Source organism: Echinops telfairi, unplaced genomic scaffold (assembly GCF_000313985.2).
Source record: "Echinops telfairi isolate 266 unplaced genomic scaffold, ASM31398v2 ScPeMD7_70;HRSCAF=299, whole genome shotgun sequence".
Taxonomy (NCBI): Eukaryota; Metazoa; Chordata; class Mammalia; order Afrosoricida; family Tenrecidae; genus Echinops; species Echinops telfairi.
The window spans coordinates 45,161,256-45,178,458 of NW_022103968.1; the positions used below are offsets into that span (position 1 = coordinate 45,161,256).

The 17,203-nt window shown below is 37.6% G+C and overlaps 1 protein-coding gene across 1 annotated transcript in view; it reads right to left on the reverse strand.

Moving 5' to 3' along the window:
• PCDH15 (protocadherin related 15) overlaps nt 1–17,203 on the reverse strand; it is a 952,716-nt gene that overhangs the window by 745,714 nt on the left and 189,799 nt on the right. Inside the window, exon 3 of the mRNA XM_045291300.1 lies at nt 9,179–9,244. Within this exon, the coding sequence (XP_045147235.1) occupies nt 9,179–9,244 (66 nt within the window). The remainder of the gene's footprint in view (nt 1–9,178; nt 9,245–17,203) is intronic.

A 17,203-nucleotide genomic window follows, 5' to 3' on the forward strand; every position in this document is an offset into this window, starting at 1 on the left:
CTCCTTTAGTCATTGTTTTGAAGAAGAAAGCAGAAAAAATACATCTAGACAGAATGCTCAGTATACTTTGGTGACTAGCCACATCTTCGTTACTCAGAATTAACTGGCGAAGAAGGCTTCTCACCCATGACAAACTTTAAATAGTTAAATCATAGTTCTGTGGAGTTTGAACTTTTCAAACTCAAACAAGGGGAAAAATACCAACAAAAGCTATAACAAGGAGAACAAGATTGTTTAATATTCTTATGAAACATAGGCTCGTGTTTCCAAGGTGTTCAGAGTTGAAACAAAATACATTTAGGGCTAACCAGTTAGCTCAGTACTTTTGACTTGAAGAATCTAGAACACTAAAACCAGTCACTAGTAGGTTGGGTAGATTAAATATAAAACGTCAACTTATTAACCTATCCTCACATTCTGTTTAATAAACCCATATGTAAGTTACCAAGCCAAGTGTACTTTAATGGATACAGCCTACAAGTCCTCAGTTCTCATTATTGATTTCTGTAAGAGATTCATCTTAATTTGTTCTAAATAATAAGTGCGTATTGTATGCTTAAATTATACAACCTGATATGAATATGAAACAAATGTTATCTTCAGTACATAGCTCACAGTTACTAGAGACAGAGTTGGCAATTTCTTTCACATTGATTAATTCATATGGAATATCAGTAAGCATGGATAATTGTAAAAACATTAGCTATTCTACTTAAGAAAATTTTGCATGTGCACATTTGCTTTGAAAGCTGATATAGTAGGCATTTAACTCTCAAATATTTCAAATTATTTGGGGCTTATTATTTTCACACTGTGATTGTAGTTATGCTGTACTCTATGTAAATGGAAACATGATGGCCTCTTCAAGCCCTGGTGGTGTATTGGATTATGTGTTGTATTGCTAATTGCATGGTTGACAGTTTGAAACCACCAGCTGCTGTGTAGGAGAAAAATGAGGCATTTTACTCCCATTCATATGAACAGTGTCAGAAAACCACAGAGGGCAGTTCTACTCTGTCATAAAGAGTTGTTATTAGTTGGAATCCACTCAATGGCAATGAGTTTAACAGAGAAGATAACCCACAGCAAATAGCCTAAGCCACACAGGTCTGTAATTTGGTGGCCAATATCTGATCATTTGGAGCAGATGAATATGCTGAAAGGATAGTTTGGAAAGACATTTCTTGTTGGGTAAAGATTGGTACAACATAAAGTCTCAAAGAAGATTCCTGAAGAGAGCAGATGAAATGAACATTTTAAATCTCAGGAACGTTCTGGGCAGTGATAACTCCCAGAAGCTTCTTTCTAAAGCAAATAATTATCTATGGTGTTTTATTCAGTCTTCAACTTCTAACCAATTTCCGATAGATAGTCCCTTCCTCTTGTCTCTTCATGGGAGGTCAATTATGTATAAAACTGTGCTACATAGGCAACGGGAGCTCTAAATTAAGCATCTTCATTGCCTTCCCACAAAACAGCCTCTGGAAATGCCGTTTCTAATGTGACAGATTCATGGCTTTTACACCCTACCAATCCAATTCTTCCACCCTTGTTGCCTTAATTAAAAGTCAAAAAACTGGTGACCTGTTAACCCACTTAAGGCACAAAGATGTGCTTGTTTGGCTCATACAAAAAAAATCAATATTTAAATTAGAATATCTATGTTTTAACATACAGATTTCTTATTTTTCTGAGGAAAAGGAAGATCTACTTTTCAACATGATTATTTATGGGCGGATTCCAATAGGCCTTCCCCTCTCACCTCAGACAAGCCCATTCCTATTGTGGACCCTGGTTTGTGTTCAACTCGTCTATGCTAATAAAACATTACCATTAGCTATTTGCCTTCATCCGAGGCTAAATAAAAATATATTGCTAAAAAATAATTAAAATCTTTAAGCAACAAAAATATCAAAATGTTAAACTACTGTTTCTCAATGCACTCTCAATCTGAATCAATACATTTTTGAAGATAGTGGTTCTATTGCTCTTACTCGCTCTTGAAGAATCCAGGGTTCTTTGGGCTACATGTGTCAGAAGAGCAGCTGGCACCCTGAGGAAGCCTCACTTTGAGAGTGGGTTACAAAAGGAAGTCTGAACATGCAAGATCAGAGCAGTGAGGCAGATTGGATACGTTTACCCAATGGAATTCTCTCAGGACAGCGACACTTGAAGAATGAGTGTGTGCGTCTTAACTACTGGGGGGGACGGGGATCACTTAATGGAATGCTCAGCATTTTTCTCACGAATACATGTTTCTATTTTCTAGAAACTTCTTCCTAATGCTCAGCCATTATGCGCATCCTGTGCCCTGTCAATATTTCCCCATGAGAATCTCAAAACACAAACACTGTAACAGTATGAGTTGACCTCTCTCCTTTGAATTTAATTGAGCCACCAGAACCTCTCAGAAGTCACTGTTTTGATTAGAATGTCACTTCTAGAAAATGAAATCTAAGACCAATAAAGGTGTAGTACTAAAAAACGTCTTTAGTCAGCCATTGATTGTTGACATATTAAAATACATTTTGCCTGGAAAAAAAACATGTATGTATGAACTAGAACCCTATTACCAATATTTTTATTTACCTTTGTATGATATAAATATTCTCTGCTCTATATAGAAAAAAATGATATCATTTAGGATTGTGTGTGAGATATAATTTAATCCTGTATAAATTAAGCACCTTCCTGTTACACATGAGATTAAAACAATGAAACAAGAAGAAAATATATATGGAAGAAAATTTCTTTTCCACTTTGTGTTTTTCATTTCCTTAGAAACCAGCAATTTTTGTACAATTTAATATTATCATCATCATGAATAGCATGTGAGATAGTTAAAGCTTATTGTGCCAACCTGGCCAATAAACACATGTGGGGTTAATTGAAGAGTGGAGAGATAAATGGCTTGGTGAGTCTCGCCTTTCTAGTTCTTGGATCTCTTGCTTTCTGATGACAGGACCAGGGTGCAGCTGCCTTAGTCAGTTCCCTGCTTCAGCTGGAAAGCCTCACTTCCTGCCATACATCCCTGAGGAGAAGCCAAAAGGACCTACCCTCATGCAGCCCTGGGAGCTGGAGCAGCCATGTGGAGACCCCTGCTAGCACTGAGATGCTTACACATTCACTGACTTGGCTTTCCTCATGCAGTCGGCATCATTGCTTGTGTTTTGTGAGATGGAGGAGGACTTTGTGGATTGGTGTCAGACATGTGGGTTGATGTTGGACTTGTGGGCTTGGGCATCACTGGGTTGGGATGTTTTCTTGATGTGAACTTAACCTTTATATAAAACTCTCTCTTATACATATGAGTTTCTGTGGATTTGTTTCTCTAATGTACCCAGAATAGCACAGCATGTGAAATTTGAAAGCAGGTGAGGGACCACTAAATTTTACGGTTATGCCTTGGTAGCCCAAATGGTATGCATTCAATTATTAGTTGAAGCATTGTAGTTTGAATCCACTTCTGGAAAACACCTGTCAATCTGCTTCCAAAAGGTTACAACCTTAAAAGTTTTCTGGAGCACAGTTCTGACTCTCACAGGGTTCCCCTGAGTCAGAATTTACAGCAACTACTGTGGTGGCATGTGTGTTGTTGTGACGCTGAAATGCCAGAATGCTCCTTTGAGGCCAGGATAGAAGATTGTGTCACCTGCCCTTTGGACACATTGTCAGGAGAGACCCATTCCTGGAGAAGGACATCACCTGGTCAAGTTCAGGGGCAGTGAGAAAGAGGAAGGTCCTCCACCAGATGAACAGACTCAGTGGCTGCAACATGGGACTCAAGCACAGGCATATAAAGAGTTCGAAGGACCAGCAGCATTGCTTCTCTTGTACACAGGGTTAGGAGGAGTTGCAACTGACTTCCTGGTACAACCATAGCATTTCAGAGTTGTTCCCCTTGTATAAAGTGCTCTGTTCTTCTGGCCTTTTGGCTTTTGTCTGCTTTGTGTTACTTTCTTTGCCCTTGCCTTAGCATCACTCTATTAACTCCAGAAATTCCATTACATGCTGGGTACTATTTAGTCAATGAGTGAAAAAAAAAAAGGATTGTAAATGAACATATAATACACAATTCAATGTCAATAAAATTTAGATAACTTCAGATAAGTAACAGCCTATTTCCTTAGTGGTCAGATATCTTTCTGTTCACATATTATTTCATAACTACATATTCAGGAGGTTTACTACTACTGACCTTTTAGAAAATGAGACTTTGGGCCAAATGAAATGAATCCGAATGCCTCATTGCATGTGTTGTTTCTCCAGTAATGAGCAGAACCAAATTGTTTTCTGTTACAGCAATAGTGGGCTCATAGCCACCACAACACGAAGATTAAAATGCACAAGCAGTAGAGTATGCTTGCCTTTTACATTGGCTTAGGTACATAACTGGCAAATACATTTTAGATAGTTTCATTTAACCCCTTCATAATTGGTGAGGCGGGAAAACAACGTTGATTCCTTGTCAGCAGGGCACCATTGACTAGAAATTGTCTTGGTGAGGGACTGGACAAGGAAACCATGGAATGAGCATAAATGAGTTTCTAATTATTGTTTTGGTGCTATGCAACACCCACCGCCACTTAGCAATCTAGCTCTGCTGTAACATAAATACCCGCAGTGGATGGCGTTGACAAGCACTTGTATTTGTTCACTCTTTAGGAAGCTAGGTGTCTGAAATCAGAGCACCATGGGAAGGTGTTCTCCTCTATCTTCTCTGGATGAAGGTCTGAAAGTTAGTCTCAACCAGTAATTCCCAAACTGGTAGGAATTCCATTGCATGGTGTGTGGCAAAGGAGCCAGAGAGCGTTCCTTTCCTGACACCCAAGGCAAACCTGTCCTTAGTATTGATACAAATTCCCTGGACACTCTCCTTCTCAAACAGCTCAATGCTATAACCAGTCAAATGGTCTAAGCCTGTTTCTCTATACGTAGCACTCCCACATGAGTTACACACTTAGGACACACTGCACAGTGCTACTTGTATGTGGACATGTCTGTCAAGAACAATCACGATTCTTCAAGTGATCACTTTGTCTAGTGACAACATAAGTAACTGTGATGAAATTTAGAGCACTATTCTGAATCAAAGTGTGCTGATGAGGATAAACCCTAGGGGTGGGGAGAATCAAACAGAACCCAGAATAAGAAAAAGTTTATAAGTCTCTACCTGTTACCCGTTTTTATTGCTTTCTCATGTATACATGTTCATGCATAAATTTATTTACTATTGATACCAAGTGAAATACTGTCGTTCCTTTGAATATTGTTGTTGTTCACTGCCATTGAGCTGGTTGCAACTCACAGCAACCCATGCCCAACAGACAGAAACACGGCCTGCTCCTGGGTCATCCTCATAATTGTTCTTATATGTGAGCCCATTGTGGCAGCCATTGTGCCAATCCATCTTGTCAGGGAGTCTTCTTTTCTTCTCTCTCCCTGCTGTATCAAGTGAGATGTCTGGTCCTGAAAACATGTCCAAAGTACGTGAGATGAAGTCTCATCGTCCTTGCCTCTAGAGAGCACTCTGCTGTACTTCTTTCAAGACATTGGTTTGTTCTCACGGCAGTATATGGAACCTTCAATATTCGTTGTCAGCACCATAATTAAAATTGATGTAGTGAGTATTAGAATAGCTATAGATACACATTCGTGTGACCAGCATGTAGGTTCTATGAAGTTCCATGTCTTAAATAACAAAATACGGTGTAAATGTAAAAGGAATTAAAAGTAAGTCAAAATATGAAAATCAAATATAACTTCAGTTTAGAAACTATGCTTTAGTGGAAGATATATCTTTCTATAATGTTTAGCAGTAAGTCAAAGCAACCCACTGCCATTAATTGCAATTTATAGCAACCATATAGGGAAACTTTGAAATGCTCCAAAGAGTTTTTTGGGTGTAAATATTTACAGAAGGAGCTGCTCCTTTGTTCTTCTAGGGAATTCTTCTAGGGAATGGCTGGTGAATTCCAACAAGTACCCTGCCCAGAACTGTGGACATTTCAGCGAGGAGGCCAGTACCCACCATGGCGCTACCAGGGCTCTTCAGTCAAACACATGTTGAGTGAAAATTAAAATACAAGTTTGACTTAGTGATTAACTTCTACACCTTTTTTGTGATAAGCCCCAATATCTCATAAAATTAATTCTTATTATAAGACACACATATTTTATACTACCAGTTAAAAGAAGTAGAAAATGAAAAATTAAGAGATTTTTTACCTAAAGATTAGAAAAAACGGCTTTATTAGGTAGTTCCTTACGTTGTGTAAGAAAAGTATTGATAAAACATTTCTGAGATTGTTTCACTTAATGGTTTTAAGGCAAGGATGATTAAACACTACATTATAATATCTGGCAGAAGTTAATATTTTTAGAAATTTAATGTAAAATAAAAATGCAAAACATTTCTATCTGTAGTTCAGTTTTTATTATACTCCTTATAATGACACTCCAATAACTTTGGCAGCATTTTGAATAGCTGGCAGTTTAAACAAAATATGTCAATTTACTATACGGTCTCATGTCACGTTCCTCTAAAACACAAATATTGAACCTCATCACATGTCACTTCATAGCACTGTTCTGGCAACATCTTTGTAGCATATCTAAGCTCTTTTGAAAAGTAGAATCTAATCAGCACAATGGGAGATAAAATATCATTCCTCCTGTGGCTGTAATCACCTGGTTGGTGAAATAAGCCCTGCGCAGGATCACTTTAAATTGCAAGTACTCTGAAAATAAATATGCTCGTTCATCTCAGCTAATATGTTCAAGGGGATTAGTAAGTAATAATATTGAATACAGATGGAAATTTTTATACTTATTTACTTTTTATTAGCAAGACAAACAGTTTTCATTGTAAAACTTTAGAAAAAATAGTCCAATTATTCTACCAGTGAGGCCAATCTCTTTCTGGTATGATATTTTGACTTTTTTTCCCCCTATACATACTTTGAGGACTACTTCTTTGCAATTTGGTTGAATATGTTATACTGCTAAGTAATATTTTGATTTCATGCCAAATAGATTGATTTCTTAAAAACACCCCAATTTTTACTGCTTTTTCATGTTGTGAAAACAGTTATTTTATTCAAATTGATTCCAGAAACACTGCAGAGTTGCTGATTCAAAAAAAAAATGCCCAAAAGAAAAATAATACTCCTATTTCTTAAAAGAGTCAAATGAATGTCTCTAAAGCAGCACCATAAATCCATGATGAAGTGAACCAACGTAGATATTACATATATTATAAACATTTTCATAACACATATAGGTTTAGTTACAAGAAAAGAATTTAATTTTCTAATAAATTATTTGACTCTGTTTTCTCTCTTTCTCTTATTTCACCAGTGTCCAGAATAAAAGGTAAGTACAAATCACACCAGCCCATCACAAGAGTTGGTAACAAAATGACTGACCCTAGAATACATTCACACACACACTTAATACAGTTCAAACAGAAACAGCCTAGAGATAACCAATTCTCTTCGGTCTGAGAGAGGAGGAGACTTTTTAACATATACATGTTGGCATTTAGAGAGGTTAGGGGGATTATGCAGGACAAGTAAGCTAATTGTATTTATTTTTTATTTCAATAAGGAAGATTTTTTAAAAAGAAGTTTATATGAATTTGGTATTGGTTGCTAATCATAACAGAAGAGTGTGTAATAATGCAGACTCTCCCTGTGCTATAGATTGTCAGCTCTTTCCAAACATTTTCAGTTTTCCCCTTATTCATTCTCACAGCTGCGTGTGCAATAGGTGTTGAATCTAAACCCTTACGTGGATTCTAGCCTATTTCTTATGGGCCAACTCTTTTATAGGAATACAATGTATTTTGGTTAGAAGTATATGAGGAGGGACCCCCAAGCTTTCCCCCCCAAAAAAACCCCTCCACTGTGCAGAGTTTTTGTTGTATGCATTCTTCCTGCTAGTCAACCATTGAACAACTCGCTCTGAGTTAGTGCACCCAGTACTATCACCTGCGAAGGTTCTATCTGGTCACAGTGAATTGCCTCGTAAAAGCAGTTTTGCTCGAACTTGCTTTTTGTGATGGCCAGTTTAAGTTAGAACAGCATGCACCTGTGAAATTTTGTATCCTGTTTGGGGGAACAAATGTTGCAGAAACTGTTGTGATGTTGAACACATCACTATGGGAAAATCTCAAGTGTACAAGTGGTATTTTGGGTTCCAAAAGGTGAAATGTGGATTGATGACAAACCTCATTTTGGACATCCTTCAACTCTCCTAATGGACGAAATATCAACTTGTGCATTTGCAGTTTGTTCTACCAGGTCAGACTGTTAATCAAGCTTTCTATTTAGAGGTTCTGAAAAGATTGCATAACTGTTCCCGACACAAAAGGCCTGATTTGTGCTAAACAGGGACTGTTTTTGACACCACAACAATAAACCTGCTTAAGCAGCCATCTCAGTGTGCCAGAGTAAAAGCAACATGCCTCTTTTGCCCCAGGTACCTTACTCACCTGCCATCCCTCCATGAGACTTCTTTTTGCATCCGTAAGTGCAGGGCAATGTGAAAGGACAGTGATTTCACCAATTAGAAGAAGTAAAGAAAAACACAAGGGAGGTTCTTTCAACCATCCAAATAGAGGAGTTTGAAAAATGTTTCCAGGAATGGAATCGCAGATTCAACAAAGGTATTAAGAGTAATGGAAAGTACTTTGAAGGTGATAAGGTAAGTTTTGTTTAAAAAAATTAAATACATAGTTTTAAAAAAAATTCTGTTTTCTTTGTGTACCCCCTCATATAATTGATGTGTGTGTCAAATAGGTGATATATAATATGGCATGTAATGTAACAATTATATATGTGTGTTTATATTACCACTACTTATTTACTAAAACTTTTTATCCAATCTGATATGTGAATGATAATTGAGCTGAATCAAAATGGCTCCTCAATTAAAACCAAACATTTTTGTTCATTAAAAGATGTTGTTTAAAATAAAATAATAATACATTCCAAGTAAACAATTTTCAAGTAAGGGTGTAACTAAAACTCACACATAGAAAAAAAATCAAATGGAAACAAATCATAGATTTGGGTTAAATATTTCATTCAATGCCTCCACACACAGCAAGTACAGTATTTGAATTATAAGAAATCCTTCTCCAATAAGTCATTTGAAACTTAGAAACCTCACTCACCATTGCGGCTCTCTTCATCAATAGCAACTATAGTCGCTGGGGGTCCTCCCCTAGCTAGTTTGCAATCTACAGGTGAAAAAAAAAAAAAAAAAAGGCATCATTTACCAATCGCAAGGTCAGTCACTTTAAAACCAAATTCATCATTTCTTATACTACAATTCAGTTGATAGGCATTTTAACTTCTAGAAATTATTTATAAAGTGTTCATAATAATCAAATAGTTTCCTAAATGCACCATTGCATAAATCACGTTGTATATCACAAAGCTCTTCCAGCCATACAAAAGAAATGCCAGCAGAGACCACTGGAGAGCAGAAATTCTCCAGGACAGAGATAATGGGATGATAATTTAACCCAAAGAAAGAACATAAAGGAATGATTAACAAGGATAAATTGTAATTAAAGCTTCAAAACAGAAACAAATATAATTGGACTTTAATTGTGATGAAGAGTCTAATTAAAATGATTGAATAGAATTTTAATAATGTTCTAAAGAGAATAAAACAAAGACAGACAAGCAATGCTCATGAGGTTGCTTAAGATTTTTATTTTTGTCATCTTACCCTCATATTGCCAGTCTGGGGTCAAAAGTATAGAGTCATCAATGGAAGCAGAGAAGAAAAATGGAAGAAAGAAAGGAAGAAAGAATATATGTATATATTTAGCAAGAGATTTAAATATATAGAAAAGAATTACACAGTTACAAATACATTACTTAGTGATTTGTGAAAATGGGATACAGAGACATCTTTAAATCAGATTTGATAATTCTAGTGTAATATTAACACATTAGCTTTATAATATATGTCATTAGCATCTTAAAAGTTGCTATAAACTTTCAAATACTATGAAATGCTTTTATATGTTCATCAAAAGATAAATGCTGATTACTTATGAATAGTCTATTATTTCTATTTTGAACAAACTGTAAGAGAAGTAGAGAACATTATACTTAGCAAACTCAGCCAATCTTACAAAGTTAAACATTGAATATCACCATTATTAGAAGGAAAATTAAGGAAGCAGAAACATAATTTATACACCAATAGACAAGACTTTAATGACTATGAAGAGGACAAGGGTTGGAACTTGGAGAGGGGATGAATGAGGAGGGGGAGGATAAGTGTTTAACATGAATAAATAATAGTTAATTAAATTAAAATATTTCATGAAAAAAAGAAACCTCCAGATTACCTAGCCCTCAGATCTAAATATTGTTTTGCATGGCTCAAAAAGGAGAAAAGTAAAACTGAAGGGGACTTGGAATCTTTAATGACATACAATTTCATTTCAAACATAAAAAAATATATAAAAAGGATAGTGTCTATCAATCAGGAGCGAGGACTAATGCATTATTGAAAACCTTGCTAATACCATGCTACATGTCGCATAGAAATGGGCATAAAATGAATTTTAATACTCAGAAGAATGGAAATTTGCCCACAGGTGCCAAATGAGTAGTACCACTTAGTGACCCCGGCAGTGTTACATACACTGCTATAGATCCATGACATAGTCCTGTAACTATCCCTTAGATCAGCTTTGCTTAAAGTCATACAATTATGTGAGTCATTAGGAAGAGAATAGATTTTTAAAGCTTTTTTAATGAACTCTACTATTTATGATGAATATAGATATTAATATCAAGACCTTTTGTGAGCAAATTATTATATAAAGTATGTAGTCCCGTAAATGAGTTTGATATATCTCAGACACAAAACAACCTTCTTAATTCTTACCAACATTTAGTTTCAGTCACAACATGTAAAATCTTAAGGAGCTAAAGTTTCGTACACTCATCTCTCCTGCCTATTCTCTGTGGTATAGCTGGTCAACTCTACCCTTGCATGATCTCCTTCCTGCTCGCCCCAAACCTTTTCCTACTTTGTATCCATCATTCTTTCCATGAGAAGTGTCTTCATATATGAAGGTAAAATAATGGCACTCCTTTGCACAAAGCCTTTCTAAATTTTCTTTTAAAAAAGCAAAATATCAATTTTTCAAATTATGATCTCAAGCCATGTCCTTCAATTGCATTACAAAATGACTCTTGCCTAAGCATTCTTTGTATTTTAGGGAAATCTCTGTGCCTAGAATGTCTCTCTATCTCTACTTTTTCCATGGTAGATCTCTACCTATCTTGTTGGAATTTTATGTTTCTATTGATTGACCTTTGTTCATTCCTCCCAAAGAGAACTTATCTTTCACACACATAAGCACACACTATTTTTAAGTCTAATTTAAATGTACTGAAACATTATTCAAATAGTCAAATACATAGATTAATACAATGTGCAGCATTTGAGAACTAAAAATTAATAATAAGCAAATCTTTTCTTTAAGGATTTTGAATGGGAAGGCCTAGGAAGAAGATAAGACAAAGACATACTTGTATAAACAGTCATAGTAGCGTGTGGGATAAGTGAAAGAAGCCCTTTAATTAACTTATTGGCAACACAAATGATCAAAAGAAGAAAAAAGACAGTGCATGTGGGGAGTAAAATGAGAAAGTAGATGTGATCTCTAAAGGAGAGAGAACAAAGGAAGCCAGGCTAGTTCATACAGGACCAGTTCTTACAAATATCTCTTCCATTTAAATTTCAGATAGAGAGGAGATTTTAAGACTATTCTTTTCCTATTCTATGCTTATTGTAGCTGTCTGAGGTAAGATCTCATCATGGTGCTGGAAAGTGGAAAAAATGTGTGTGTCCTATCCTTCCCCTTCCCCAAGAAGAATTCACTTCAGAGGACAGCACTGAAGCTACAGCTCAGGGAGAAGGACACCACATCTTATCAGAGCACACAGGAGCAAATGAAGAGGGAAGAAGAGAGAGTGGAGCACATCCTTGCCCCTTAAGACCCATGGATGATAGTCCAGTTCTGAGCAGCCAATGTATAGAGAGTAATATAGGACTGGCCCCACCACAAGACAAAACATCCCTCACTGACCCATAGCACTATGAGGGACAATACTGGAGGCACAGTGGGAATTGTGCCTGATCTGACCTCACCAGACTGGGGCAAAATGCAAAGGGTGTGCCACAGAGCAGGAAGGGGAGCAAAGCAATGAAGTTTTCGGGGAACACCAAAAATATACATTGGGGCCAGGTTGTGGCATCCCATCAGACTGGACTGGAAAACACTCCTAAAGGTCAACAAACAGACCTGAAACTATATATAAGCTTTTCTTTACTTTTTTTTTGCCATTGTGTTTTTTGTTGTTGTTGCTTGGTTCTGTGGTTTTCTTTTGTTGTTTTGAAAGAAGTTAGTGTAAACAAACCCAGGGATAAGGGAACAACCAGTGATCTAAAATCAATGGTGAGTAGGGCGTAGGATGGCTGGTAGGGCTTGATCAAGGGCAATGTAAAAGAGAGGAATTATTAAAAGCCAAATGAAGGTTGAACATGATAGTGGGGCAAGAGGAAAGTAAAAGGAAATAGAGGAAAGAAATAGGAGGCAAAGAGCATTTATAGAGGTCAAAATACACACATGTACATATATAAATGTTTTTATATAAAAAAAGGGAAATATATCTATGTACATATATTTATAGGTTTAGTATTAAGGTAGAAGATGGACATTGGGGCTCTACCCAAGTACTCCCTCAATGCAAGAACATTTTGTTCTATTAAACTGGCATTCCATGATGTTCACTTTGCGCTGAAGACAAAGCAGGTGCATAAGCAAATGTGATGAAGAAAGCTGATGGTGTCCAGCTATCAAAAGATATAGGATCTGTATGAGCCCCTAATAAAATGTTTAAAAAAAAACAAAACAAAACAAAAAAAAGATATAGCATCTGAGGTCTTAAAAGTTTGAAGATAAACAAATGGCCATCTATTAGAGAAGCAACAAAGTCCACCTGGAAGAAGAACACCAGCCTGTGTGATCATGAGGTATCAGTGGGATCAGCTATCAGGCATCAAAAACCCAGAACAAAAAATCATATCATTGTGAATGAGGGGGAGTGGGGACTGCAGACCCAAAGCCCTTCTGTAGACAATTGGACACCCCCTTACAGAAGGGTCACAAGAAAGAGACAAGCTAGTTAGGGTGCAGTATAGCACCAATGAAACAGACTTTTCTCTAGTTATTTAATGCTTCCACACCCCCGACCCCCACCTACTATTAAGACCCCAATTCTACCGCACAAATCTGGCTAGACCAGAGCATGTACATGGGTACAGATAAGAGTTGGAAAGACAGGGCATCCAGGACAGACAAACCCCTCACGACAAATAATGAGAGTAGCAATACTAAGATGGTTAGGGGAAGGTGGGGGGAGAAAGGGAGAACCAATCACAATATCTATATATAACCTCTTCTCAGGGTGATGGACAATAGAAAAGTGGGTGAAAGGAGACATTGGTCAGTGCAAGTCAAGAAATAATAATAATAATTTATAAATTATCAAGGGTTCATGATGGACAGAGGGTTGAGGGGGAGGGAAAAATGAGAAGCTGATATCAAGGGCTCAAGTATAAAGAAAATGTTTTGAAAATGATGGTGGCAACAAATGTAAAAATGTGTTTGAGACAATGAATGGATGTATGGATTGTGATGAGCTGTATAAGTCCCCAAAAAATGATTTAAAAAATAATATTAAAAAGGAGATGAATCTTAAAATTAAAACACACAAAAAAAATGCTTGTGACCTTTAATGTGGAATCTGTAGATGAGAAAATGTTTAACCAACAGATTTATGGGCAGAAAGAAAGAAAAAATGGAGGTAGAAGCTGGGCATCCATATTTTAAATCCCTATTCTCCACACCTTATCCTAGTTGAGTTCAACTCTACTCCTGTAAACAGTTACAGGCTCAGAAATCCACAGCAGGGGCGGGGTCCTCCATGAGTCAGCACTGACTCAATAGCAGTGAGAAAGGGAGCTCTGGCGGTGCAGTGGTTATGTGTTGGGCTATGAGCCATATGGCCGGCAGTTCAAAACCACCAAAGTTCTGCAGGAGAAAGACCTGATAATCTGCTTCAGAAACAATTAGGGTCTCAGAAACCCACAAGGGGTCACCATGAGTCAGCATTGAGTTTTGGGTTTTTTAAGACTGGAAGGATTAGCATAGACTTTTTCTGTAAAACGAAAACAAATATGACTCTATGACCCAGACCTGCCTAGCTCTCCAACAATTGCTGCACGTGACTTGCTCATTCTTCAGCCTTATCAAGGCTAATGCAATTTGCTCTTCGATCTGATGAATCTGATGACATTCTGTTGCTCTATTTTTTCATAGGCTTATTACAACAAAAGTGGCCATCTAGCTCAGAAGCAACAAAGCCCACGTGGAAGAAGCACACCAGCCTGTGCAATCACGAGGTGTTGAAGGGATCAGGTATAAGGCATCATCAGAACAAAAAATCTTACCATAGTGAATGAAGGGATGTGTATGTAGTGTAGACCCAAAGCCCGTTTTTAGGCCACTGGAGATCCCCTTGCAGAGGGGTCTCGGGGAGGAGACGAGCCAGTCAGGGTGTGATGTAGCAACTATGAAAAATACAACTTTCCTCTAGTTCCTAAATGCTTCCTCCCTGCCCTCCACCCCCACTATCATGATCCGAATTCTAACTTGCAATTCTGACTAGACCAGAGTGTATACACTGGTACAGATAGGAACTGGAAACACAGGGAATCCAGGGTGGATGATCCCTTTAGGACCAGTGGTGTGAATGGTGATACTGGGAGGGTAGAGGGAGAGTGGGTTAGAAAGGGGGAACTGATTACAAGGATCTACATGTGACCCCCACCCTGGGGGAAGAACAACAGAAAAAATGGATGAAGGGAGACATCGGACAAGGCAAGATATGACAAAATAATAATTTATAAATTATCAAGGGCTCATGAGGGAGTGGGGAGCGGGGAGGGAGGGGGGAAAATGAGGACCTGATGCCAGGGGCTTAGGTGGAGAGGAAATGTTTTGAGAATGATGAGGGCAATTGTGTAAATGTGCTTTACACAATTGATGTATGTATGGATTGTGATAAGAGTTGTATGAGCCCCTAAAAAAAACGATTAAAACAAAGGAAAGAAAAAAATAAGAAGAGTCTTCCCGCTCTTCTAATGTTTTAAAGTTTCATAAACCCACAGAGGCAGTTCCGTTCTATTATAAGGGGCTATCAGTTATAATAGACTCCATGGCAGGGATTTGTTTTGTTTTGTTTTATCCAACGTTGTAGTTGAAATCCTCACCAGAGTGATACAAATAATAAAAGGTATCTGAATTGCTAAAGAGGAAATGCAATCATCTTTATTCACTGCTAGCATGAACCTATCTATGGAAAATCCCAAAGGATTCTAAAGAAAGCTTCAGCAAAAGTACAGGGTACAAGATCAACAAAGGAAAATTAGATGTATTTTCATACACTACTCATGGGCAATCTCATGGGGGGTGGGGAGAACAAGTTCCATTTATATAAGCACCTAAAATAAAAGAAGTTTGACAAGGAGTAAGTTTGACCAGAGAGGTAAAATACTTGTCTGTTGATTGGAACACTTAATATTGTTAAGATGTAAATAATATGTACTTATTGCCATTGAGTTAATGACAACTCATAGTGAATCTACAAGATGAGGTAAAACTGCACCTGTGAGTGACCTAGACTGTAAATATTTATGAGCGTAGAATGCCCCGGTTTCTTCCTCTGAATAGCTGGTTTCTCTAACGTCAGACCTTGCGGTTACAGCCTGAGACATAACCACTATGCCACCAAACCAATCTAGCAATTCTACACAGTCACTATACAAATTCCAATCGCCTTTTTTGAGAAACAGGAAAAATCACTCTTTGTGGGATACAGACAGATTATTCCCCAGGTTGTCCCCCCATATTCTATGCCTCACCTAGCTGTGTGCTAACACGTGGTCGATGTCTGTACATTAGGAGGTCAGCTGCTTCAGGGTATTCTCCCTGAGGGTTATCAGCCATATAGAATAATGAGACTCTATGGCCTGTCCCATGCGAAATAGGGTACACTCCCTTCAGATGAGGATTATTCCCCTGAAGGAGAGCCCTAAGACAAGGCCAAGCCAATTCAAGGAGGACCAAGATTAAGCTGCCATCTTGAATCTAGGGCCCACCCATCTTGTCATATGTAAGTCCCCAGTGCCTCCCTTTCCTGTTGCATATATACCACTAGCTTGACCCCTTCTTGTCCCATGTATGCCTATTGTACAACCCCTTCCTGTTACGCATGTGGTTACCTATAATTAGGGGGGCTTGCACACCCCTTAAGTGTTTATGAGAATTGGTTAGAAATATATTCTCTCTCTCTCTCTCTGCACGGACCCGGCTGCTCCGATCATGACCATCTCGGAGGTGAGCAATTGCATGCCTTACTTTGTCTGATGTCTCTTTAGTTTTAACCCTCAATTACACAACTGCCCCTTGGACCCATTCGATTGTGAGGTCTGATACCCCACAAATCTTTTGAATTTACTTGAAATTGCAAGGAGTCCCAAATAGCCAAAACAATCTTTGAAAAGAAGAACAAAGTAGAACCCAGACACTGTATCTTTTGATAGCCGGGCATCATCAGCTTTCTTCACCACATGTACTTATTCACCTGCTTTTTCTTCAGTGGTTGTGTCAGGAAGGTGAGCATCATAGAATGCCAATTTAATAGAGGAAAGTATTCTTGCATTTAGGGAGTACTTGAGTGGAGGCCCAATGTCCTTCTGCTACCTTAATACTGAACCTATAAATATATGCACATAGATCAATTTCCCTTATTTTTTTACACATAATGAAAGTATAGTTTACATGTAGAGATCCACTTCTGCCAGCCCTAGTTCAAATCATACTATAGAGTTATAATAATCTAGGCAATTAGGTTATGCTAATGAAATAAGGGGAAAAAGTTCATCTTCAATAAATGGGGCTGGCAGAAGTGGATCTCTACATGTAAACTATACTTTCATTATGTGTAAAAAAATAAGGGAAATTGATCTATGTGCATATATTTATAGGTTCAGTATTAAGGTAGCAGAAGGACATTGGGCCTCCACTCAAGTACTCCCT